General features: G+C 44.4%; 1 protein-coding gene and 1 non-coding gene across 2 annotated transcripts in view; both read right to left on the minus strand.

Moving 5' to 3' along the window:
• Positions 1-20,989: 20,989 nt before the first annotated feature.
• RANBP1 (RAN binding protein 1) overlaps positions 20,990-25,272 on the minus strand; it is a 49,478-nt gene continuing 45,195 nt past the window's right edge. The window contains exons 5-6 of the mRNA XM_073559046.1: positions 22,555-22,617; positions 20,990-21,535 (exon numbers count right to left, since the gene is read on the minus strand). Of these exons, the coding sequence (XP_073415147.1) occupies positions 21,414-21,535; positions 22,555-22,617 (185 nt within the window). The 3' untranslated portion in view covers positions 20,990-21,413. The remainder of the gene's footprint in view (positions 21,536-22,554; positions 22,618-25,272) is intronic.
• On the minus strand, positions 22,400-22,527 carry LOC141069557 (small nucleolar RNA SNORA77). The gene has a single exon (XR_012226593.1). It is a non-coding gene; the product is annotated as a small nucleolar RNA SNORA77 (small nucleolar RNA).

Below are 25,272 nucleotides of genomic sequence, written 5' to 3' on the forward strand. Positions count from 1 at the left end.
GTCTTGTTGGAAGACAAATCTCCGTCCCAGTCTCAGGTCTTTTGCAGACTCCAACAGGTTTTCTTCAAGAATGGTCCTGTATTTGGCTCCATCCATCTTGCCATCAATTTTAACTATCTTCCCTGTCCCTGCTGATGAAACGCAGCCCAAAACCATGATGCTGCCACCACCATGTTTGACAGTGGGGATGGTGTGTTCAGGGTGATGAGCTGTGTTGCCTTTACGCCAAACATATCGTTTGGCATTGTTGCCAAAAAGTTCGATTTTGGTTTCATCTGACCAGAGCACCTTCTTCCACATGATTGGTGTGTCTCCCAGGTGGCTTGTTGCAAACTTTAAACAAAACTTTTAATGGATATCTTTGAGAAATGGCTTTCTTCTTGCCACTCTTCCATAAAGGCCAGATCTGTGCAGTGTACGACTGATTGTTGTCCTATGGACAGACTGTCCCACTTCAGCTGTAGATCTCTGCAGTTCATCCAGAGTGATCATGGGCCTCTTGGCTGCATCTCTGATCAGTCTTCTCCTTGTTTGAGATGAACGTTTAGAGGGACGGCTGGGTCTTGGTAGATTTGCAGTGGTATGATACTCCTTCCATTTCAATTTGATCGTTTGCACAGTGCTCCTTGGGATGTTTAAAGTTTTGGAAATCATTTTGTATCCAAATCTGGCTTTAAACTTCTCCACAACAGTATCACGGACCTGCCTGTTGTGTTCCTTGGTCTTCATGATGCTCTCTGTGCTTCAAACAGAACCCTGAGACTATCACAGAGCAGATGCATACATATGGAGACTTGATTACGCACAGGTGGAATATATTTATCATCTTTAGTCATTTAGGACAACATTGGATCATTCATAGATCCACAATGAACTTCTGGAATGAGTTTGCTGCACTGAAAGTAAATGGGACGAATAATATTGCACGCCCCACGTTTCAGTTTTTTAATTTCCACAAAAATTTAAATTAACCAATACATTTCGTTCAACTTCACAATTGTGTTCCACTTGTTGTTGATTCTTCACTCAAAATTTACATTTGGTATCTTTATGTTTGAAGCATGATATGTGGGAAAAGGTTGAAAAGTTCCAGGGGGCCGAATACTTTCACAAGGCACTGTAACAGATAACGGGAATAAAATTCCAAGTGCTGTGAAATTGCAAAAAAAAGTGCAATACCACACTTGTTTTTTGCTTGGCTTTTTTGCTAGGTTAACTAAATGCTAAAACTGACCTGCCATTATGATTCTCCAGGTCATTACAAGTTCATAGACATGTCTAGGTCCTTTTTAATCTAAGTGGTGAAAAAAATTCCAAAGATGCTTAAAAAAAAAAAAATTGCGCCATTTTCCACAACCCGTAGCATCTCCATTTTTAATGATTTCGGGTTGGGTGAGGGCTTTTATTTTGCGTGCCGGACTGACATTTTTAATGATACCAGTTTTGTGCAGATACAATCTTTTGATCGGCTGTTATTGCATTTTAATGCAATGTCGTGGTGACCAAAAAAACGTAATTCTGACGTTTAGATTTTTTTCTCGCTACGCCCTTTTAGCGAACAGGTTAATCCTTTTTTTATAGATAGATTGGGCGATTCTGAATGTGGCGATACCAAATATGTCTATGTTTGATTTTTTTTGTTTTATTTTGAATGGGGCGTGATTTGAACTTTTATTTTTTTTATTTTTTTCATATGTTTAAAAACTTTTTTTTTTTTTTTTTACTTTTGGCATGCTTCAATAGCCTCCATGGGAGGCTAGAAGCTTCCACAACTCGATCACCTCTGCTACATAGAGGCGATGCACAAACCACAGGGTTGCGCTCATAGCAATCCAGAATCAACAACCATAGTGGTCTCAAGGAGACCTCTAGTTGTCATGCCTACCAACCGATGACCCCTGATCACGTGACGGGGGTCACCGGTGAGGGCATTTCCGTCCGGATGCGCTTGTTAAATGCCGCTGTCAGTTTGACAGTGGCATTTAACTAGTTAATAGTCACGATTCCGCCCACGGCTATTGCAGGCACAAGTCAGCTGTTAAAACACCTAACACATCCCGGCTTTGATGCGGGCTCACTGCTAGAGCCCACATCAAAGCTACCATCAGATGTACTATTCCGTCCGATGACAGAAAGGGGTTAAAGTTGATTAATAGTTTGGACCTTGTGAACCCTCTGTACTTGATTTTATGAAGTCTTCGTGTAGACTTAGATTCTAAAACATCTACAGGTGTTTCTCACAAAATTAGAATATCAAAACATTAATTTTTTTCAGTTCTTCAATACAAAAAGTGAAACTCATATCATATAGTCATTACAGAGTGATTTAAAGTGTTTATTTCTGTCAAGGTAAAAACAAAAGTCATTATCTCAGTAAATTAGAATTCTTTATAACACCAGCTTAAAAAATCATTTTAAAATCCAAAACATTGGCCTGCTGAAATGTATATTCAGTAAATGCACTCAATACTTGGTCTGGTCTCCTTTTGCATCAATTACTGCATCAATGCGGCGTGGCATTGAGGCGATCAGCCTGTGGCACTGCTGAGGGGTTATGGAAGCTTAGGTTGCTTTGATAGCATCCTTCAGCTCATCTGCATTGTTGGGTCTGGTGTCTCTCATCTTCCTCATGACAATACCCCATAGATTCTCTACGGCATTAAGGTCAGGCGAGTTTTCTCACCAATCAAGCACAGTGATACTGTTGTTTTTAAACCAGGTATTGGCACTTTTGGCAGTGTGGGCAGGTGCCAAATCCTGCTGGAGAATGAAATTTCCATCGCCAAAAAGCTTGTTGTCAGAGGGAAGCATGAAGTTCTCTAAAATTTCCTGGTAGACGGCTGCGCCGACTTTGGTCTTGATAAAACACAGTGGACCTCCACCAGCAGATGACATGGCTCCCCAAACCATCACTGATTGTGGAAACTTCACACTAGACCTCAGGCAGCTTGGACTGTGTGTTTCTCCACTCTTCCTCCAGACTCTGGAACCTTGATTTCCAAATGAAATGCAAAATTTACTTTCATCTGGACCACTGAGCAAACAGTCCAGTTCTTTTTCACCTTGGCCCAGGGAAGACACTTCTGGCGTTGTCTATTGGTCATGAGTGGCTTGACACTTGTAGTCCATGTACTGGTTACATCTTTGGTGGCTCTTGCGGCAATGACTCCAGCTGATGTCCACTCCTTGTGAATCTCCTCCAAATTTTTTAATGGCCTTTTCTTAATCCTTCCAAGGCTGCGGTTATCCCGGTTGCTTGTGCACCTTTTTCTACCACACTTTTTCCTTCCACTCAACTTTGCAATAATATGCTTGGATACAACACTCTTTGAACAGCCAGCTTTTTTAGCAATGATCTTTTGTGGCTTACCCTTCTTGTGGAGTGTGTCAGTGACTGCCTTCTGGACATCTGTCAAGTCAGCAGTCTTCCCCATGATTGAGGAGCCTACTGAAACAGACTAAGGGACATTTTTAAATGCTCAGGAAGCCTTTGCAGGTGCTTATTGTTAATTATTCTAATTTACTGAGACAATGACTTTTAGGTTTTCCTTGACTGTGAGCCATAATCAACATTAACAGAAACACTTGAAATAGATCACAGTTTGTAAAAAAAAAAAAAAAAAAAAAAAGTATATGTACATATACATACACTGCCCAAAAAAATAAAGGGAATACTTAAACAACAGAATATAACTCCACGTAATTCAAACTTCTGTGAAATCCACTTAGGAAGCAACACTGATTGACAATCAATTTCACATACTGTTGTGTAAATGGAATAGAAAACAGATGGAAATTATTGGCAATTATCAAGAGACTCTCAATAAAGGAGTGGTTCTGCAGGTGGGGACCACAGACCACATCTCAGTACCAAAGCTTTCTGGCTGATGTTTTGGTCACTTTTGAATGTTGGTTGTGCTTTCACACTCATGGTAGCATGAGACGGACTCTACAACCCACACAATTGGGAATCAAAAGCAGTGATTTACCACGCAGTTTGTCCATGCCCTAAAATATATATAGGGCTTACCACCCGTCAACTAAAGACACATGTACGAGAACACGTGAATGGTATTATCGCTGCTAAAAATGAAGAGGAAATAACTTTTTTGAAAACGATTCCAAGACATTTCAAACAATTTCACAACTGCGGTCCATCATATCTAAGAGTGAGGGGTATTGACAAGATTCCACCCACAATACGGGGAGGTAATATTAGTCAAGAGATTGGCGCAAATGGAAACTAGATGGATATGGACCTTAGACACCATCTATACCTCTGGCTTAAATGAAAATATTAGCTTTGTTCCATTCCTATGACCACCTTGTCATCCAGTTATGTCTTTTTAAACATCTATATGATTATCTGTTTTAAATGTTTTTTATTTTCATATTTTAGTATATATGTTTTCTATCTAATTTTATCTAATTTTGGGGTATTTATTAGAAAAAAAAACATTTTTATGGTCCTCACTATTTTGTCCTTTGTATTTAGTCACCTTATCCATCATTGATGTTCGTGTGTGTGACCATCCTTCCATGGCTGTCCGCTTGGTCCTTTTTCTGATTCCAGTTTCAGTTGGGGAAGCATTCCATCTGGATAAAGAATACAAAAGGAATATCTCATCACAATTTGGGACATTTATTGTATTGCACCATGCACTTTATATATTTTTACCTATGCAATGTAATATTTATGCACAATATGCATTATGCTTTATATATAAAGTATATATTGTATTCACTGTGCACTTTATATTTATATTATCATATATTTTGGCTTATTATTATTATTTATTAATGTATATGTGTATAGGACGAGATATATTATGTGCTATTATTTCTTTATTTTTTTTTTGCTAAATATTTGATTTAGGGTATATTGATTTATTTATATATTTATTTTTTTAATTTTTCTTTTTTGTGTAATCATTAATTATCCACTATATTTGTATTTTTATTTTTCATAATTATTATCGCCATCTTTTCATTTCCTATATATTTATTATTATTTTTTAATTTCTTTTATTTAATTTTTATTTTTTAATTATTTTATATATATATATATATATATATATATATATATATATATATATATACACACACATTTATTTTCATTCATTTTTATTTACCTATATCCTAATTTTTCCCCCTCCCCTTTTTATTTTATGTTATTTTATTTTTCACGGTTTTCATTCACTCATTAATTATGCACTTCATTTCTCCATCACTTATCCATTGATTATTATTTTCCTATTTATGTAATACACGTACATTTCCTAATAGGACCTTATTTTTTCCTTGTATTATTTACCTTCCAGGACCTGCGGGTCACCTGACACACGCCCACCAATGATGGAGGGCCGGAGGGTACGCGCGTCGGTGCCTGCGATCCAGGGGCTTCTGCCTGCCGTGTCTACGTCCCTCGGTACTGCGATATTCATTCGCAGCCTCGGGGATCACGTGGGCCGGCTGGGCGGTACTTCCTGGTGACGCAAGACAGTTGTGCGTCACACAACACCCGCTCCCTCTCTCATTGGTTCTCATTTACATAAATACCTTCATCTCTTTGGATGAAGCCACCCCCTGACGAAGGCAGATGCCGAAACGCGCATCGGGGTCGGGCGCATCCGCACTTACAAGGCACAAGGTATTGAGCATATTGCTGGACATGCTTATTTATGGTCTGAAATACTGATACATGCTATACCTATTAAGCTAATATTCGCAGTATCGGGGATGTCTGTTTCTGATTATGTGAACCCCTGCTGGGTACTACATATGTATATGTAAGGCACAAGTAACTGAGTATATTGTTGGACATGCTTTCTCATATTTTATTCGCCGTTGTGCACATATTTCTATTACTAAGCATGTCCGATTTCTATCATACTAGTTGCTATTCAGCATATACCTTTAATATGGATTTTTTTGATAACATATGTTAGTCATACACGATTGTGCCACTTTTTTGAGTGCAGTTTACATTTGCACTTGTAGCCTTATCAAAAAAATCTTTTTTCCTTGTTTCTATTTTCTTTTCTTTTTGCAACTTTGTACTTTGTAGAAATATTGCTCTTTTTGCACATAATGATATTTTTGCCTATTTTATGTTGCACAAGCACTTTATATGTTTGCACATTATATGTAAATACTTATCAGTATATTAATTTTCCTTTGGCTAGTTAAAATAATTTTTCTGTGATTACATCATATTTCACAAAGCCATATTATGTGCTATAGATTAGGTGCAATGTGATCCCCAGTGTTACCCTTCTTTTGGTATTTTGTTCCCACCCTCCTTTTTAGTGATTTTTCTGTATTTTTATTTTTTGATTTTCAATAAATGATGTATTAATCTTATTGGACGTTTCTTTTGTTTTTTTTCTCGTTGTGCAATTATTTATTATCCGATTGTCCTTTCTTGTTTCTATTTGTCCATTTGTGCATTACCTAGGTTATTCATTATTCATACTTCTACATTAATATACATTTTCTATTTTTGATATGCACTTTATACCTTGGTATTTTCTGACTTAACCCACATAAGTGGCTCAAGTAGTGCAGCTCATCCAGGATGGCACATCAATGCGAGCTGTGGCAAGGTTTGCTGTGTCTGTCAGTGTAGTGTCCAGAGGCTGGAGGCACTACCAGGAGACAGGCCAGTACACCAGGAGACATGGAGGGGGCTGTAGGAAGGCAGCAACCCAGCAGCAGGACTGCTACCTCCACCTTTGTGCAAGGAGGACCAGGAGGAGCACTGCCAGAGCCCTGCAAAGTGACCTCCAGTAGGCCACAAATGTGCATGTGTCTGCACCGTTAGAAACCGACTCCATGAGGATGGTCTGAGGGACCGACGTCCACAGATGGGGGTTGTGCTCACAGCCCAACACCATGGAGGACGCTTGGCATTTGCCACAGAACACCAGGATTGGCAAATTTGCCACTAGCGCCCTGTGCTCTTCACAGATGAAAGCAGGTTCACACTGAGCACATGTGACAGTGTGGAGACGCCATGGAGAGCGATCTGCTGCCTGCAACATCCTTCAGCATGACCAGTTTGGCAGTGGGTCAGTAATGGTGCGGGGTGGCATTTCTTTGGACGGCCGCACAGCCCTCCATGTGCTCATCAGAGGTAGCCTAACTGCCATTAGGTACCGAGTTGATATCCTCAGACCCCTTGTGAGACCATATGCTGATGCGGTTGGCCCTGGGTTCCTCCTAATGCAGGACAATGCCACACCTCATGTGGCTGTAGTGTGTCAGCAGTTCCTGCAAGATGAAGGCATTGAAGCTATGGACTGGCCCGCCCGTTCCCCTGACCTGAATCCGATTGCGCACATCTAGGACATCATGTCTCGCTACAGCCACCAACGTAACGTTGCACTACAGACTGTCCAGGAGTTGGCGGTTGCTTTAGTCCAGGTCTGGGAGATCCCTCAGGAGACCATCCGCTGCCTCATCAGGAGCATGCCCAGGCGTTGTACAGTAGTTAGGTCATACAGGCATGTGGAGGCCACACACAATACTGAGCATCTTTTCCTTGTCAAGAGGGATTTCCACTGAAGTTTTATCAGCCTGTAATTTGATTTTCCACTTTGATTTTTAGTATCATCCCAAATACAGACCTCCATGGGATATTCATTTTGATTTACATTGATAATTGTTATGTTTTTTTTTTGTTCTGAACACATTCCACTATGCAATGGATAAAAATTTGCAACTGGAATATTTCAAAGATATCTACGATGTGGTATTTTAGTGTTCCCTTTATTTGTTTGAGCAGTATATATAGAGTTTCACTTTTTGTATCGAAGAACTGAAATAGAATATCAAAAAGGTAGTTTAACTTTGTGATAAGCACCTGTACTTCTTGGAGAGTGTTCTTCCACTTGGGTGGATATGGTTTGATGTTTCATCAACATAGAAAGGATTCTGCGATCATCCATCCATTGTTGTCTTCCATTGACAGCCAGGCCTTTTTTTAATTCCCAAGGTCACAATTTTGCAATTTTTTTGCAGAATATACCAAACTGTTGATTTGGCAATTCCTAACTTTTCTGCTAGCTCTCTGATGGATATCTTTATTTCAGCCTAATTATAGTCTGTTTCACTTCCATTCAAAGCTTCTTTGATGACCACGTTATGGGTTCACAGCAACAGCTTCCAAATGCGACACCTAAAATCATCTCCAGCCCCTTTACCTGTTTAATTGCTGCTGGATTAACAAGGTAAAAACCCATTACAAAGCTTTTGAGAATTATCAAATTACTTTTGCTCCATGTAAAATAGGGATTTTTGTGTACTCACCCTAAAATCCTTTTCTCCGAGCCAATCATTGGGGGACACAGACAGTGGGTGTTATGCTGCTTGCCACTAAGAGGACACTAAGTAAACCAGAAAAAAAAGTTAGCTCTTCCCCTGCAGAATACACCCTCTCGCTGGCTGAGATTTCTCCAGTTCGGTGAAAAAAGCAGTAGGAGCATAAACAGTCAACAATAACCATAACTATGTCAAAACCTAAGAATGCTACAGTGAGCCAATAGGCTAAACAGGGTGGGTGCTGTGTCCCCCAATGACTGGCTCAGAGAAAAGGATTTTACGGTGAGTACACAAAAATCTATTTCTCCTACGCCTCATTGGGGGACACAGACAGTGGGACATCCTAAAGCAGTCTCTGGGTGGGGAGCATACATCTGCTAATACCCCATGTACCACTGAGTCGACACTGAGATACTGCCAATTTCCGGCTGCAGCTGCCGAGAGCTGCATTCGCAGAGGCCTGAGAATGAATTAGGCAATGTTTGTAAAGGTATGCAGACAGGACCAAGTCGCAGCTTTGCAGACCTGTTCTGCTGAGGCCTGGTGCCGAATGGCCCAAGAGGCGCCCACTGACCAGGTAGTGCGCGCCTTAATCCCCGCTGGGACAGGCACGTTCCTGACACGGTAGGATTCCTGAATCGCCAAGCGTATCCACCTGGCTAGCGTTGCTTTTGACGTGGCTAGACCCTTCCTATGCCCCTCTGGAAGAATGAACAGGGCATATGACTTGCGGAAGGGAGCCGTCCGCGAGATGTACCGTCTCAGCGCCCTAACCACTTCCAGGGTGTGGAGGGCCTTCTCAATGCGATGGACTGGTGCCGGACAAAAGGAAGACAAAACAATTTCCTCGTTGAGATGGAAAGAGGAGACGACCTTGGGCAGGAAGGACGGGGATGTCCTGAGAACTACCTCGTCCTGATGAAAATTCAGGAACGGTAGGACAGGGCTGCCAATTCCAAAACTCATCTGATTGACGTAATTGCCACTAGAAAGACCACCTTCCAAGAGAGGACGGTCAGTGACACGTCCTGCAGCAGTTCGAAAGGAGCCTCCTGTAAGGTCCCGAGAACCAGGTTAAGGTCCCATGATTCCAATGGCCTTCTATAAGGAGGCGCCACATGGGAAACTCACTGAATGAACGTCTTGACCTGAAGTTTGGTGGCAATTTTGCATTGGAAAAGCACTGACAAGGCCGAGATTTGGCCCTTGAGCAAGTTAAGCGCGAGGCCTGATTTAAATCCGGATTGAAGGAATTCCAATATGACTGGAATGGAAAACACCAGAGGTGATCGACCATGATCCTTGCACCACGAAAAGGTTTTCCAAGTGCGGTGATAGATGCGCATGGAAACAGGCTTCCTAGCACTAATCGTGGTGGAAATCACGTCGCGAGAACCCAGCCTGTACTAAAAACCAGGATTCAACAGCCACGTCATCAAAGACAGGGCCCCGGAGTTCTGGTGGTAAATCGGGCCCTGCGAAAGTAGCTCCATGCGATCTGGAAGTTGCCAGGGGACATTGGCGACTAGTTGTATTAGTTCTGCATACCATGCTCGGCGTGGCCAAATCTGGCACGACTAGGATCACTGGTACTCCCTCCGCTCTGATCTTCTTGATAACCCTCGGAAGCAAGGGAAGATGTATGGGAGCTGGAACCGGTGCCATGGCAGAACTAGGGCGTCCACTCCGATGGCGCATGAATCGAGCAATGAACCGAGGAACCTTGTTTAGTCTTGAGGCCACGAGATCCACATCCGGAGTCCCCCAACGATGACAAATCTGCTGAAAAACTTCCGGATGAAGAAACTACTCTCCCGAGGCAATGACTTGGCGACTGAGAAAATCTGCCGCCCAATTTTCTACGCCCGGGATGTGGATTGCTGAGATGGGCGAATGGAGGATGTGACTCACTTCGTGTATGGCCATCCTGCTCCGGGTACCTCCCTGGCAGATGATATACGCTACAGCCATGGCGTTGTCGGATTGGATCCTGATGGGGTGACCTGCGAGGAGATGATGGAAACTCCGTAGAGCTAATCTGATCGCTCATATCTCCAAAATGTTGATGGTCAACCCGAGAGTCACGTCTCCCCAACGACCCTGTGCCGTGTGGTGACGAAAGGCCGCACCCCAGCCGAGAAGACTTGGGTCGGTGGTTACTACCAACCATCTTTTTTTTTTTTTTTAATCAGATCTTTTTTATTAAACATTCAGGAATCAACACAGAAAGAATATGACCACTTATATAGCTAGTAAAAATTACATTGAGAGCAGATATTATTTAAAGGGTAAAACTACTACCAACCATCTTACTGGGAGAAAGACCTCCCATGATTCAAGGAGGACCTCAGTGTCCACCACCAGAGGGCTTGCCTGACCCGCAGGGACAGAAGGATCCGACGGTCCAGGGAGAACGGGTTCTTGTCCCAAGCTAACAGCAACGCATGTTGTAAGGGACGGAGGTGGAACTGCTTCCATCGCTGCCACCATCTTTCCGAGAACTCTCATGCTGAAATGAATGGCGAAACCGGTCAGGAAAAAGTCCGCGCTGCCTGTTGTAAGGCTTGGGTCTTTTCTGGAAAGAGAATGACCAACCCGCGGGAAGTGTCCAAGATCATTCCTAAAAAGGAAATCTGCTGAGGCTGTTTTGGGAAAGACTTTTCGAAGTTTATCTTCCACCCCAGGCGAGAAAGTATTCACTGTTATATCCACGGATTCCTCGCAGGCTGGAAGGGACGGACCCTTGATGAGCAGATCATCCAGATACCGTAACACCACCACTCCCAGAGAGTGGAGAAGGACCATGACCTTGGTAAAGACCCTGGGGGCGGTGGCGAGTCCGAAGGGCAAGGTAACGAACTGTAAGTGTTCCTCGTGAATTGCAAAACGCAGGAACTGCTGGTGGGACAGGCAGATCAGAATGTGAAGGTAAGCATCCTTGATGTCGATGGATGCTAGGAACTCTCCTTTTTCCATGGAAGCGACAACTGATTGGAGAGATTCCATTCGGATTCGTCATACCTTGACAAACTGATTTAACAGTTTGAGATCCAGAATGGGTCGCAATGTCCTGTCCTTTTTGGGAACCACAAAAAAGGTTTGAATAAAATCACCTGAACCTTTCGTGATGAGGGACCGGAATGATGACTCTGTCCCTTAGCAGAGCCTGAACAGCCTGAAGGAAGGCTCTTGTCTTTTTCTTGGGGGGAGAGGAAAGGAAAAACTGAGAGTTAGAGGGGGAGAAGAAAATTCTATCTTGCATCCAGAGGACACCAGCTCCCTGACCCACTTGTGGACGACCGCGAGCCAGGTGTGGCTGAAGGAAAGTAGGTGACCGCCAACTTTGTCGGTGGCCGCCGGATACCGCAACAAGTCATTGGGTAGATCTAGCTCCCCTAGATCCAGAAGCCCTAGGCCTGGGTTTCCAAGAGCGGTTAGGTCTGTATGAGACCTGGGAGCCTCCGTCTCCGCGCGGGGACCGACCTGATCCGGAAGAGAAAGTAGAGGACCAACCGGAATTGTTGCGAAGAGATCGAAAGCGCGTCGGCTGTTGGTTGCGAAATGGCCGAACAGCCTTTTGTTGAGGAAGGAATTTACTTTTTCTCCCGGTAGTATAAGAAATGAGCTGGTCCAGTTTCTCTCCAAAAAGACGACCCATTTGAAAGGGGAGAAGTCAACGATCTTTTAGATGTGGCATCCGCCCGACAGCCGCAGAGCCATAGGGCTCTTCTAATGGAGATCGCATTAGCAGCAGTTTGAGCCGCGCAATTGGCGGCATAAAAAGCGTCTACTACAAAGTCTGCTGCCTGAATTATCTGCCTGGCGACAGTGGTTGCCTCCGGAGGAAGATTGGTGCCCTGGAAGGAAGTAATCAAGGACTTCTTCCTAAGTGGCCACTGCCTTAGTAACCCAAATTGCCGCAAAAGATGGAAAAAGCGCTGCTTCTGAAGCTTCAAAAAAACTGAACAGGCAAGGTAGTCAATTTGACGATTGGAGGGGTTTCTGACTGAGGAACCCTCAGAAACAGGAGCGTTTTAGAAGCAAGACGTGATGCAGGAGGGTCCACCAAAGGGGACTGTAACCAATCCTTCATTAGGTCTGGAGCAAAAGTATTAAGTTACGTACCGGTAACGGTATTTTTCGGAAGCCCATGACAGCACCACGAGAGAGGGGATCCGCCCTTCAGGAACAGGAAACCTACAGATACAAAAGGGCGGCACCTCTCCCACGCATCAGTTGGATTACAGAGCTTGAGAGGCTACCATGCATGGTTAGTACACAACATATAATATATACAGCCTATCCTATTTATCAAAAATATTTTTATACCATCTCCCACGTAAGGTAAATTCGTGAACAATCTTCTAAAGGAGTGCACCCCCATACGTGAACAAGGGAGGGAACTAAGGGTGCTGTCATGGGCTTCCGAAAAATACCGTTACCGGTACGTAACTTAATACTTTATTCGGACTCCCATGACAGCACCACGAGAGAATTACAGAGATGTAAACTAACTTAGGGAGGGACTACAGCCTGCAGCACCCTTAGCCCAAAGGTGAGATCTGAGGAGGCACCCATGTCTAACCGATAGTGGTTAAAAAAGGTGGAAGGAGATGACCAGGTGGCCGCCTTACATATCTGGTCAATTGACACTCCCGATCTCTCTGCCCAGGATGATGCCATGGAGTGGAATGCGCCCTCAGGTTCTGTGGAGCCGGACCGCCACCTGCTGTGTAGGCAAGAGAGATAGCCTCCCTAATCCACCTCGCTAACATGCGCCTTGACACTCTATCCTTCCAAGGTCCCAGGAAAGGGTGTAAAAATAATGCGTTCTTCTTCCAAGGATCCGTGGCTGCTAAATATTTACGTAGGCATCTCTTAACATCTAGGGCCTGAAGTTTTTGTTCTTTAGGATTGGTTGGATTAGGGAGGAAGGACGGCAGAACTATTTCTTGTGTCCTATGAAAATGAGATGCTACCTTGGGAAGGTATGCCGGGTCTGGCCTTAGGATCACTCTATCCTGTAAGAATTCTGTGTAAGGGGCAATCTGGAAAGTGCCTGTATGTCGCTTATTCTACGTGCAGATGTTATTGCTACCAAAAAGGCTGTCTTCAGTGATATCATTTTTAGTGAAGCAGAATCTAGAGGTTCAAACGTTTTTTCTGTCATGGCTGTCAGGACTAAATTTAAGTCCCAAGGTATACACCTATCCTTGTGTATGGGTCTCGATCTGGTAACTGCCTTAATAAATCTCACCACCCAATGGTTGCTGGCAATATCGCATGCAAAGAGGGCCCCTAAAGCTGAAACCTGTACTTTCAATGTACTAGTAGAAAGGCCCAACTCGAGACCCCTCTGGAGGAAGTCCAGAATCTGCTTTATGGGTATTCCATCCCTGATATTAAACTCAAAAGGTGGACAGGAATCACCTCCAGGTTCTAGCATAGATACCTGTGGTGGTCTGTTTCCTACTTTTTAGGAGTGTATTGAATACATCTTCTGAAAAACCTCTATCCTTCAATAGTGTCTTCTCAAACACCATGCCGTCAAACGGAGTCCCGCTACTTGTGGGTGGTTGACTGGCCCCTGGTAGAGGAGATCTGGAAGGTTCGGCAGTACCCAGGGATCGCTCACTGACATGGTCCTCAACCATGCAAACCAGGTCCTTCTGGGCCAGAAGGGGGCAATCAAGATGACTCTTGCCCCGTCTTCCCTGATCTTCCTCACTACCAGAGGTAGAAGGTTCAAAGGCGGAAAAGTATAAGCCAGCGAGAAGTCCCATTTGATTAGGAGGGCGTCCACGGCCAGTGGATTCTCCCTGGGATTTAGGGAACAGAAAGTTTTTTCCTTCCTGTTTTCTTTGGTGGCAAAGAGGTCCACCTCCAGTGGACCCCATCTGCGGACAATCTGGCTGTAGATGTCTGAGTTTAAAGCCCATTCTCCCTGCTTTAGGGCCCTGCGGCTTAGAAAGTCTGCCTTCAAGTTCTTTTCCGCTGATGTGGAGCGCGGTTAAAGATAGAAAATTTTTCTCGGCTATCTGAAGGAGACGTTCCGTTATCCGCCTCAGGGCGTTGGAGCGGGTTCCACCTTGGTGGTTGACATAGGCTACTGCTACCTGGTTCTCCGAGAGTATCCTCACATGATGCCCTGTAAGGAGCCCTCTAAGGTCCTACTATTAACCAGAACGTCCTTCTGAAGGGCCCTAGTGTGGAATTGTGCCCACTTGACTGCTGGGATACATGAGGTTAGGGAGCCTAACAGGGACATGGCCTGCCTGAGGGTCATGTAGGGTTTATCAATTGCCCGAAGAATCTGCTGTTGTATGTGCTGTAATTTATCTATGGGTAGCAGACACTGCTGAGTTTCTGAATTTAACAGCAAGTCTAGAAACTTCTGGACCTAGTTTAAGGGCTGAAATCGGGATTTTTCGCAATTTATTCTCCATCCCAGGTTCTCTAATCTGGATTTAGCTTTTTCTATCTGAGATAGACAATGGCCCACTGAATTTCCCACAATCAAAAAATCATCCAAGTATGGAATAATTAAAATGTCAACTTCCCGTAAATGAGCCATAACTTCAGCCACTAACTTTGTAAATACCCGGGGCGCTGCTGAGAGACCAAAGGGAAGGGCTCTATATTGATAATGACGTATCATACCGTCTACTGATACCGCCACTCTCAGGAACTGCTGGAAATCTGCGTGGATAGGCACATGATAGTATGCGTCTTTCAAGTCCACAACTGCCATAAAACACCCTTCAAACAGCATCTTTATTGTTGAATTGATGGACTCCATTTTAAATGTGCGGTTAACCAAAACCTCATTAAGGAAACGTAATTTAATTATCGTTCTAAAGGTTTTATCCGGTTTTTGGATTAGGAATAAGGGAGAGTAGAACCCTCTTCCTCTCTCCGATTCCGGAACCTCTATCAGGACGTTTTTCAGGCACAGGTTCAAGACCTCTGCTTCTAAAGCCGCTTGTTTGAAGGGTGAAGATCTTAAGGGTGTTGGTTTAAAGGTATCATGTGGGACTTGAGTAAACTCCAACCTGAGCCCGGTGGATATTACATTCCGCACCCAGTCACTATTTGTGATCTGTAACCATGCTGGGAGGAAAGATGACAGTCTACCCCCCACGGGAATTGCTAGTCATTGGTTCTGCGCCTGAACATGAAGCCCGTACCTCTTCTTCTATCCTCCCATCTGGGACGGTCTCTATTAGGTGAAGGGTTGCTTCTATTAAATGGACGGCGGTAAGATGCGGACCAAAGATTTGGGAACTTTTTCTTATCCCCGGCCTTCTCCAGCAGTTCGTTCAGGACTGCTCCGAATAAATATTCCCCCTCACACGGGATAGTACAGAGTTTTGCCCTGGACTGGATATCTCCCGGCCAGCACTTTAGCCACAGGGCTCTCCGAGCCGTATTAGACAGTCCTGCCGCCCTGGCGGCCATTCTGACTGCATCAGCCGAGGTATCTGCTAGGAAGGCTGCGCCATCCTGGATTATTGGCAGGGCCCCAAGGATTGCCTGTCTAGATGTTCCTTGCTTTAATTGTGACTCTGACTGGTTCAACCAGACCATCATGGACCTGGCCGTGCAGGTTGATGCCACTGCTGGTCTCAAGGAACCGGCTGCCATCTCCCAGGTATTTTTAAGGAAGGTATCTGCCTTCCTGTCTAGAGGATCTTTAAGGGACCCCATGTCCTCAAAGGGTAATGAGGATCTTTTTGACGCCTTCGCAATAGCTGCATCTAATTTGGGGGCCTTGTCCCAAGTATTCATTGCTGAATCGTCAAAGGGATATCTCCGCTTGAGGGCTGGTGGTAGCGACCCTCTCTTATCTGGCTTTTTCCACTCTCTGCGGATGAGATCCTGAATCTTTTCGTTTAGTGGGAAGACTTCGCTTCCTCTGCTCCAGCCCCCCAAACATGACATCCTGCATGGATAATTGAGGCTTCGGCTCCTCCACCTCCATTGTCCCTCTGACCGCCTTTACTAACTTGTCTACCTGGTCAAGCGGCAGGCAAAATCGACCAGAGTCCTCTTCTGAGGAGGACGAGGGAGATAAAATATGGGAGTCCTTACTTTTCCTCCACTCTGTCGAGGAATCCGACTCCACCGGGTCCTCACCCCTTAAATTTTCAGGTTGGGACAGGGATTTTAGGGTTTCCTTCATCTCTGCTCTAACTATATCCCTTAAACACGCCGCTACTGCGGGCGATTCCTCCGCCACTGTCTGCTGGATACAGGGGGGACACAACCTTTTGGGGCATGAGTCTGGTAACGGGCAAGCACAGAGTGCGCCCCTAGAATAAAACACAGAAGGAGGCCCCGTCACTGAGTGAACATTCACGAAGATCGCTTACCAGTGCCACAATCAAGTACCGGAGAATGAGGGGGATTTTTCTCAGTCACTGCTTCTGTCTGTCTAGAGGAGCTTTTATGACTGTGTTGGTCACTTCGTCCCGCACGCTCCTTACTGTCGCGGGACTCCTTCCTTTTCTGTTTGACCTGCCGAAGGTCCACAAGGGGCGGCAATGATGATTGCCGCTGCTGCCGCCGTTGTTGTTGCTGCTTTCTCTCCATCATCGCGTGCAATAATGTGGCCAAAGCACGGGACCCATCTAGGGGCCTGCTTATATACCCCTCCTCCTCCGGATAGCAGCTACCCGCTGCGCCCCCCCTTACTTGGGCCCCCTCCCAGCTTGCTCAGCCACCGGTCGGCGGCCGGCGCTCATCGGCGCCTTTGCCGATGGGCGCCGCCATCTTGCGCCTGCGCAGTAGCGCCGCCAGGCTCCGCCCCTGACATCACCACGACCCCCGCACGTGACCGGAAGTGACGCGGAACGCCCGGGCGCTCCTTACACAGCGCTCCCCGCCCGGCACCCTGCAGCCGCGCCGCCCACAGACCGTGACCGCGCCGCTGACCGGGGGACCCGGAGGGGATACTCACCGGCGGCACCGGTCTCTTCACTGGAGACAGTCATCCTCCGGATGCTGCTCCCTGCCATCCACGCCACCGCCGTGCGCCCATCCAGGACCACCGTGGCGTCTTCCAGGAGCTCCGCGCCGGCCGAGGTAGGAGACCCCCCCGCTACCTGCACCGGCCGGCCGGCCTGGGCATCCGGAATTTCATCTGTAGGATCCCGTCCCCTCAGGAACAGGAAACCAACTGATGCGTGGGAGAGGTACCGCCCTTTTGTATCTGTAGGTTTCCTGTTCCTGAAGGGCGGATCCCCTCTCTCGTGGTGCTGTCATGGGAGTCCGAATAAAGGGTATTTAGCCTTAGTAGACTTATGCCCTGTGAACCGCTTATGTGGCCGATCCCTATGTTTTTGGACAATTTCCTTAAACACCGGATGGCTGGTAAATAACCTGCGCACACGCTTAGTTTTCTTAAATGAGATAGGGTGTGCTGAAGCGGGAATATTTTCCTCATCCAACTTCTGAATCCTGTTGACTGATTCTATAAGAGAATCAAGCGACTCTTGATCAGTTGGGGGATTCTGAGGGGCTGACGTGTCAGATTCGAATTCAGAGTCGTGCTTGCTGTGAACCTCAGGAGAGGGCGAGCGAGACAGGAGTCGCCGAGGCGCGAACGTGACGCGTCATTGGTCCACTTTCTGGATACCTGACCATCCCCTTGAAAGAGTATGGCCCCTGCTGGTGGACTGGGTCAGAAACTCCACCGACCGTGACAGGGACACAGCCCACTCAGGGATACTAAACGCAGGAGGCCAGTCAGCGACGGCGAGGGGTGTTGGAGTGCAGGCCGGGGAGCAGGCCATGTCGCAGTCCGTGCGTAACAGATTAGTCTGTGCACTGAGTAAGACAGACTTGCAAGTGGTACACATGGTAAAAAAAACACAGTGTGCTTCTTAGCAGCCCGTTTAGCCTTAGACTGAGACATAGCGCTCCTGAAAGGGTTAACGGCAGTGTCTGCAGCCGCAGGGAATGTGCCGGGAAGGGGTTAAGCTTTAATCTGAGGGCAGATGCAGCTTACCCACGGTCCTGTGTCCCCCGGGAGGAATTGCACGTCTCGTAAGGAATGAGAGGCGCCAAGAGGAGGGGGCGGCGACTGCACCATTCAAATTGCGGCCTAGTAGGCCGGAAAAGCCAGGGACTAAATTTTTGGCCTACCCTAGCAAGGGTGGCGCTATTCAAATTGCGGCCTAGTAGGCCAGAGAAGCCGGGGACTAAATTTCTGACCTCCCCGCGGTAAGCGCCGGGCGAGGCCGCGACCAGACACCAGTGCACCGCCGCTGACGCAAAGTCAGCACTTCTCCCGGGCGACAAGGACCCGACCCCATACCTCCACTCCTGTGCTCAGGCAGGTCGTACTGTCCGGGGGTTTTCCAGCTGCAGGTGTCTCATCCTCCGGGCGATGTAGCAGAGCTGAAGGAGGTCTTAAAGGGGTATTGCTCAATGGATCCACCCTGTGGCAGGGGGATAGAGCGCTCTGGGGCAGATTCAGGGCATCCGAAAAGCGCTGCTCAAGTCCTCTCCATGCACTCCTGTGCTTCATCCTGTTGCGCTTGCCCTTGTATCCGTGGAGTACCAACCGTAAGGGGACCATCGTCAGAGGGATCAGCCCCATTCGTCGCAGGAAAGTGTATGGGGAGGTATACTCCACATGCTTGCCTGTTGATGGTTCGGGGGAGAGCAGGCCGTGGAAAGGAACCGTCACCCCCTTCACTCCGTTAATAAAAAATTTACAGAAAATTAAAATATAAAATAAAAAGGGTGGTGTCTGAAACCAGACCCAAGTGCCTCCTATAGACACTAAGAAAGAACTGGAGAAATCTCAGCCAGCGAGAGGGTGTATACTTAGTGTCCTCCTAGTGGCCAGCAGCATAACACCCAATGTCTCTGTGTCCCTGAATGAGGCGTAGGAGAAAAGGGGCAGCTACAAGTGATGAGGGAACATCGGAAAAGGTGTTATCAGAGCATGCTTGCATGCTAAAGAAGTGTCTCTGGTGTACTATATGTTAGAGACCCTGCACCTACATATGTCTTGCAGCTGTTCGACAGCACAAACACACGAAGGGATCGTCTAACAGGCAATCCCTGCATGTGTTGCGGCTGTCAAAAGGTTGAGCGTCATGCAGCCGCCGGGACTCAAAACATACGCTGAAGACACACTGTTTTCACCAGATCATGCTCTGATAACACCTTATCCCAGCAGGTTTGCTCATCACTAGCAGCTACATGTTAAATAGTGGTACTTCCTTAGATTTAATTTGAGGATATTCACATCCTAATAGAAGTTGAGAGCAGGGCTGTGGAGTCTGTAAGCCAAACCTTCGACTCCTACTCCAACTCTGATTCCACCAAGATAGGCTCCAACTCCACAGCCCTGGTTGAGAGTCTGCACTTTAAACCCATATTGATTATATTCCTGTAGCTTTAATGTGCTTTGGTAAATTTCTAAAATACTAAAACTTGTGTCAGTGTTCAAACATTTTTTGGAGCCAATTGTATATCAATACAAATGAGCCCTAACAGAGGTGGGTCTTAAACGGTTTATTTCTAAAGAAACTAGTGGGGGAATTGCAAAACTATATCTTCTAGTAACAGACCACCCTAAAAAACAAATGGTATTAAATTTTAACTGTTCTTGTTGCATAAAAACAACATTTATCTTGGCAGTGTATAAAACTGGGTGATTATTAGCTGAACGTGTACCAGAGTGTAGCTACAATGATCTGACATGCACAGTCAAGAAATACATCTCTAAAAGGAGTATGTTTTTTTTTTTTTTTTTTTTTTATTTCAGCGAGGCTTTTAGGACTTAATATGCACATGAAACATAGCTTTGATTCAGAGACATTTCCTAAGTGCATTTAGCTAATAGTGGAACAAAGAAATGCTGTCCATATGTGGCCATACAGAAATGCAGTGCATATGTCTACTGCTTATGGTGATTCATACAGGCCAATAATTGTATGCCATTGCATGCTTTCTAAATATTAAACAACCTCTCAGTCCCAATTCACTGTCAGATACAAGGCAGTATCAAGCATTCATTTGCTTATTACTAATGCTTATGTCTGGATCCTTAAGGGAAGAGCAAGCCACTCACTAACCACAATCAGAATTTGTTGCTTCTGGAATCATCATTAGAGTCAGTTCTGCACTGCCAGCATTTCACTCAATCAGTGACTAACAAAAGGAATAAAAGGTTTCGGATTCTAGCCCAGGAATAAATTGCTCTAGCAGTCAGGATTATCAAATGACATATGGCTTTTGGCACAGAAAATACAGGTCAAGTGAGATATTTGCCACAACAGGGCTCTGGAAGTGAATATCTAATTCCATGTTATAGCAGCCATAGCATAAAACATTTGGAGTGACAACCCTTCATATGCCTGGTAAGAGTCAACAACATTGCCATGTAAAAATGACAGCCACCAAGCCATAACTAAGCTTCAAAGCTTCCTCCAATTCTCAGCACTCCAGAAAAACAGTACCTACTAATGTAACAAAAGACTATATGGAACAATTCCCACAACAATCCATCACAGGGAAGATAACGGATTGCTGGTAAATGACAAAGCATTCTTTGGTGGTCAAGTTGGTATAGTACCAACATCTAATATGTTGGAGAGATGTTGTGAAAACGTATTCATCCAAAATGACATTTATGAAAACTCAAGCTGTATTCATTCGCAGTTCAAATTTATTCATTTAACAGTCACCCTAGCATGGTCAACACAAAAAATAACCAATTATATACGTTCCAATGAAATACCTCTAAGGAAATGCAATGTTGGACTGTCTTCTATGGCCACTTGCATAGGACCACACATGAATATTCCTAGCCAAGATATAACCATTATAGATTTCAATACAATTTTCAAACTGGTTTTATTTGTTACTTTGAATGACTATAAATAAGTGTTTCCACTATGGAAAAAGAAAGTGAACACAGTACATTTTCATGACTGGGGAATGGATTTGTTTCTGAAGAATTCAGCTGAAGGACAAAAGCTTAGAAAAAACAACAACCTGAATATTTAAACTCAGTTCTTTTTCCTTAGTTTTAAGTCCCTTGTAAAAAATAAAAGAACAAGGCTCTAGTTGACTTATTGCTTCTCTTCTGTTTTTTCTTGCTTGACATCTTTGTCTTGAACCTTGCTTTCCTCCTTTACAGAAAGTTCTTCTAATTTCTCAGCCACTTTATCAGCACTATCATTTTTGGTCACATCTGTTGGGAGGAAAAAAAAAAAAGTGACATCATAAATCCATTCAGCACAAGTAAAATAACTTATCAAAGCACCAGACACATAGGGCATCTGCATGCGTTCAGTATATGCAGCAGAAAAATCTGCTGAAATTATGGTTTGGCAGGAAAAACAAAGCTTAAACATGTGTTTTTGATGCTTTTTTTTGGCATGCGTTTTTCCCATTCATTAGTGTGGGTGAAATCTGCAAAGAGAAAAAGAAAATGTGTACACGAGACCAAGAAAGTCACTTTGCAGGTATTAGCCAATACTTCCAGCACCACTTCGAGTTTTTATTAATTGCACTGATTGAGTGGTGCTTTAAATGCAATTCCCGTGCACAACCCCACCGCCCCCGGTCTCATACTCGCCTGCGTTCATTTTCCAGCATCACTCCCATAGGTCTAAGGTGAAAAGTGACCTGTTGGCAGCTACAGTGTTTGATGGACCTACACGGAGGTCAATTTTCAATATAAGTCTATGAAAGCCTCGTTCTGGCTCTCAGACTTGCATTGAGAGCTTGTGATGTAGCTTCTGACCAGACAGAAACTGTGCTCACAAGATGGTGTCGTGGGAACAGAAGCGGTGAAGACACGGAGGGAGAGAAGATGACCGTGGGCTTACATATAAAAGCAATACTAGCGCAGAAAAAAAAACTCCCACAAACATTGTAAATAAGCAATGTTTACTCAATAAAGAGGGGATTGAATTGCTAGCAGATATCTCCAACTACAGTTTCTGTTGACCATGTATGCTAAAATCTGAAGCAGATAGTAAATAAAAAATAGAACAAGGCACTGTTCTGTGAATGAGGCCTCAGACTGGCACAATACCTGTACATTACCATTGTCAATATCCCATATCAAACACAACTTTTCTACAGTAGAGAAAGTGTTCAGATGACCATGGTATTTATATAGCAGACTGAAAAAGTGCTATAAACTGGAGTTTGCAGTTCAGCACAGAGTGAGTCTGCAACAAGTGAAGTACAGAAATGTCTAACCTTTAGTTTTCTCCTTAACTTCATTTCTACATTCTTCAAATTTTGCCTTGAACTTCTGGGCATCTATTTTAGAAGGAAAAAATAAATTAAAATGCATTGCAGTCAAAAGTGAAGGAAACCATACACATTTGAAAAATATATAGAATAAGGAGATTTACAAAGTCAAATGTCCAGGCATTCTGGCTTAAAGAGAAATCAATAAGTAGGATCAACAGTCCCATGCAGTTATAGGAAGATTAATAAAATGATAACTTGATATCTGCTATCCAATGATTTATTCAAAAGAAATCCATCCTTTGCTTATATGTAAATTATCTATTAAAGAACTATGGGCTGGACACCAATCTCCCTAAGAACCTGCCTCCAGAGCTCAAATTTTAATAAAAAGGTGGCATTACATATGTGAGACATTAAACTAACAGCAGTAAACCTGTACTTTGTCGCCTTACAAACATTTGCTGCAGCTCTCACAGCTCTGCTATATTCCAACACTGGTTACCTGTGAAACGGAAGCGGAGAGGAACCTTCAGATGTGTCAGTTATACACTGCGTTCCAAATTATGCAAATTGGATTTAAGTGTCATAAAGATGTAATTTTTTGTTTTTCAAATAAACTCATAGATGGTATTGTGTATCAGGGCTCTTTGGATAACTGAAATCAATCTCAAATTCCTGTGATAATTAGTTTACCAGGTGAGCCCAATTAAAGGAAAACTACTTAAGAATGATGTTCCACATTATTAAGCAGGGCACAGGTTTCAAGGAATTTAGGAAAGAAAAAGGACCTCTCTGCTGCTGAAAAGCATCAAATAGTGCAATGCCTTGGTCAAGAGATGAAAACATTAGATATTTCCCAAAAATTTAAACGTGACCATCGTACGGTTAAGAGATTTGTGGTTGATTCTGAGCACAGACATGTTTGTGCTGATAAAGGCAGAATGAGGAAGGTTTCTGCCAGGCAAGTTCATCGGATTAAGAGAGCAGCTGCTAAAAAGCCATTACAAACCAGCAAACAGATATTTAAAGCTGCTGGTGCCTCTGGAGTCCCTCGAACTTCATGGTGTAGGATCCTTCAAAGGCTTGCTGTGGTGCATAATCCTACTATTCGGCCACCCCTAAAAAGTGTTCACAAGCAGAAATTGTAGCAGTGGGTCCAGACATACATGAAGACTATTTTTCATACAGTCTTGTTTACTGATGAGTGTCGAGCAACCCTGGATGGTCCAGATGGATGGTTGGTGGATGGCCCACTATGTCCCAACAAGGCTGCGACTTCAGCATGGAGGAGGAGGAGTCATGTTTTGGGCCGGAATCATGGAGAAACAGCTGGTAGGGCTCTTTAAGGTTCCTGAAGGTGTGAAAATGACCTCTGCAAAGTACTGTATATAGAGTTTCTGACTGACAGCTGTTTTCCATGGTATAAAAAGCAGAAATGTGCCTTCAGGAGCAAAATCCTCTTCATGCATGACAATGCACCATCTCATGCTGCAAAGAATACCTCTGAGTCATTGATTGCTATAGGCATAAAAAGGAGATAAACTCATGGTGTGGCCACCATCTTCCCCTGACCTCAACCCTGTAGAGAACCTTTGGAGTATCATCAAGCAAAAGATCTATGAGGGAGGCAGTTCACATCAAAACTGCAGCTCTGGGGGCTATTCTGACTTCATGCAAAGAAATCCAAGCAGAAACTCTCCAAAAACTCCCAAGTTCAATGGATGCAAGAATTGTGAAGAAAAGGGTTCCTATGTTAACATGTAACTTGGCCTGTTAGGATGTTTTGGAGTTAAATAGCTTTTTTGTTCGGTGAATGTGACCTCCTAATGCTGCAAATTCCACAAATGAACATTTTCAGTTCTTTAATACAGATCAAATGTTTAGAAATTCTACTGTGCCTAATAATTTGGAACAGTGCAATTTGAGTTTTTATTCATTTTGGAGATTATACTGTTATCATTGGGAGGTTTCTTCAATAAAATTTGATGTATACTCTAACGGGTGATGACTTTTATTAGACTGACTGTCATTTGTACTGACTATTTAGGAAAATCATAGAAAAATATCATTTGCATAATAATTTGGAACACAGTGTAGTCACACACTGCTCTGCAGTGAGATCAGGAGAGCACCCATTAATCACCACACTGGTATCGCAGCCCTTTATTAAAATTAAGCTCTGGGGGCAGATTCTCATGCAAATCTGTGCTGTCCGGCCCATAGTCCAGAATAAATCATCCACATAAAGGGGGGGGGGGGGAAAAAAAAAAAAAAAAAAAAAAAAAAAAAAAAAAAGGATTTTAGGTACCTACTGTAAAAACGAAGGTAATCTGTTAGTGAGAAAGCAGTAGGAGAAGCAACATGAATACAATGATCATAGCACAACCAAAATCAACAGTAAACCCGGGCGGGTACTGTGTTCCCCAATGAAAGCTCTGAGGAAGATTTTACAGTAGGTAGCCAAAATCTTCATTTCTCTATCGCTTCATGACGGGGGGTGTACACAGAAAACCATGGGACGCCCAAAAGCAGTCCCACCCTACTAAATAAGTGGTACCCTCAAGTGTGAGCTTGGGCCACTGCTGCTTGTAGGACCTTTCTACTGAGGTGCACATCCAACAAGGCATAGGCGTATACCCTGTGGAACTTCGAGGTATAAAACGGAGGACCATGTAACAGCTTTGAAGAGCAGCATCTGGTGGCTGACTGCCCAGGAGGCCC

This window comes from Dendrobates tinctorius, unplaced genomic scaffold (genome assembly GCF_039654945.1).
Source record: "Dendrobates tinctorius isolate UK_male_01 unplaced genomic scaffold, ASM3965494v1 ptg000265l, whole genome shotgun sequence".
In the NCBI taxonomy this organism is placed as follows: domain Eukaryota; kingdom Metazoa; phylum Chordata; class Amphibia; order Anura; family Dendrobatidae; genus Dendrobates; species Dendrobates tinctorius.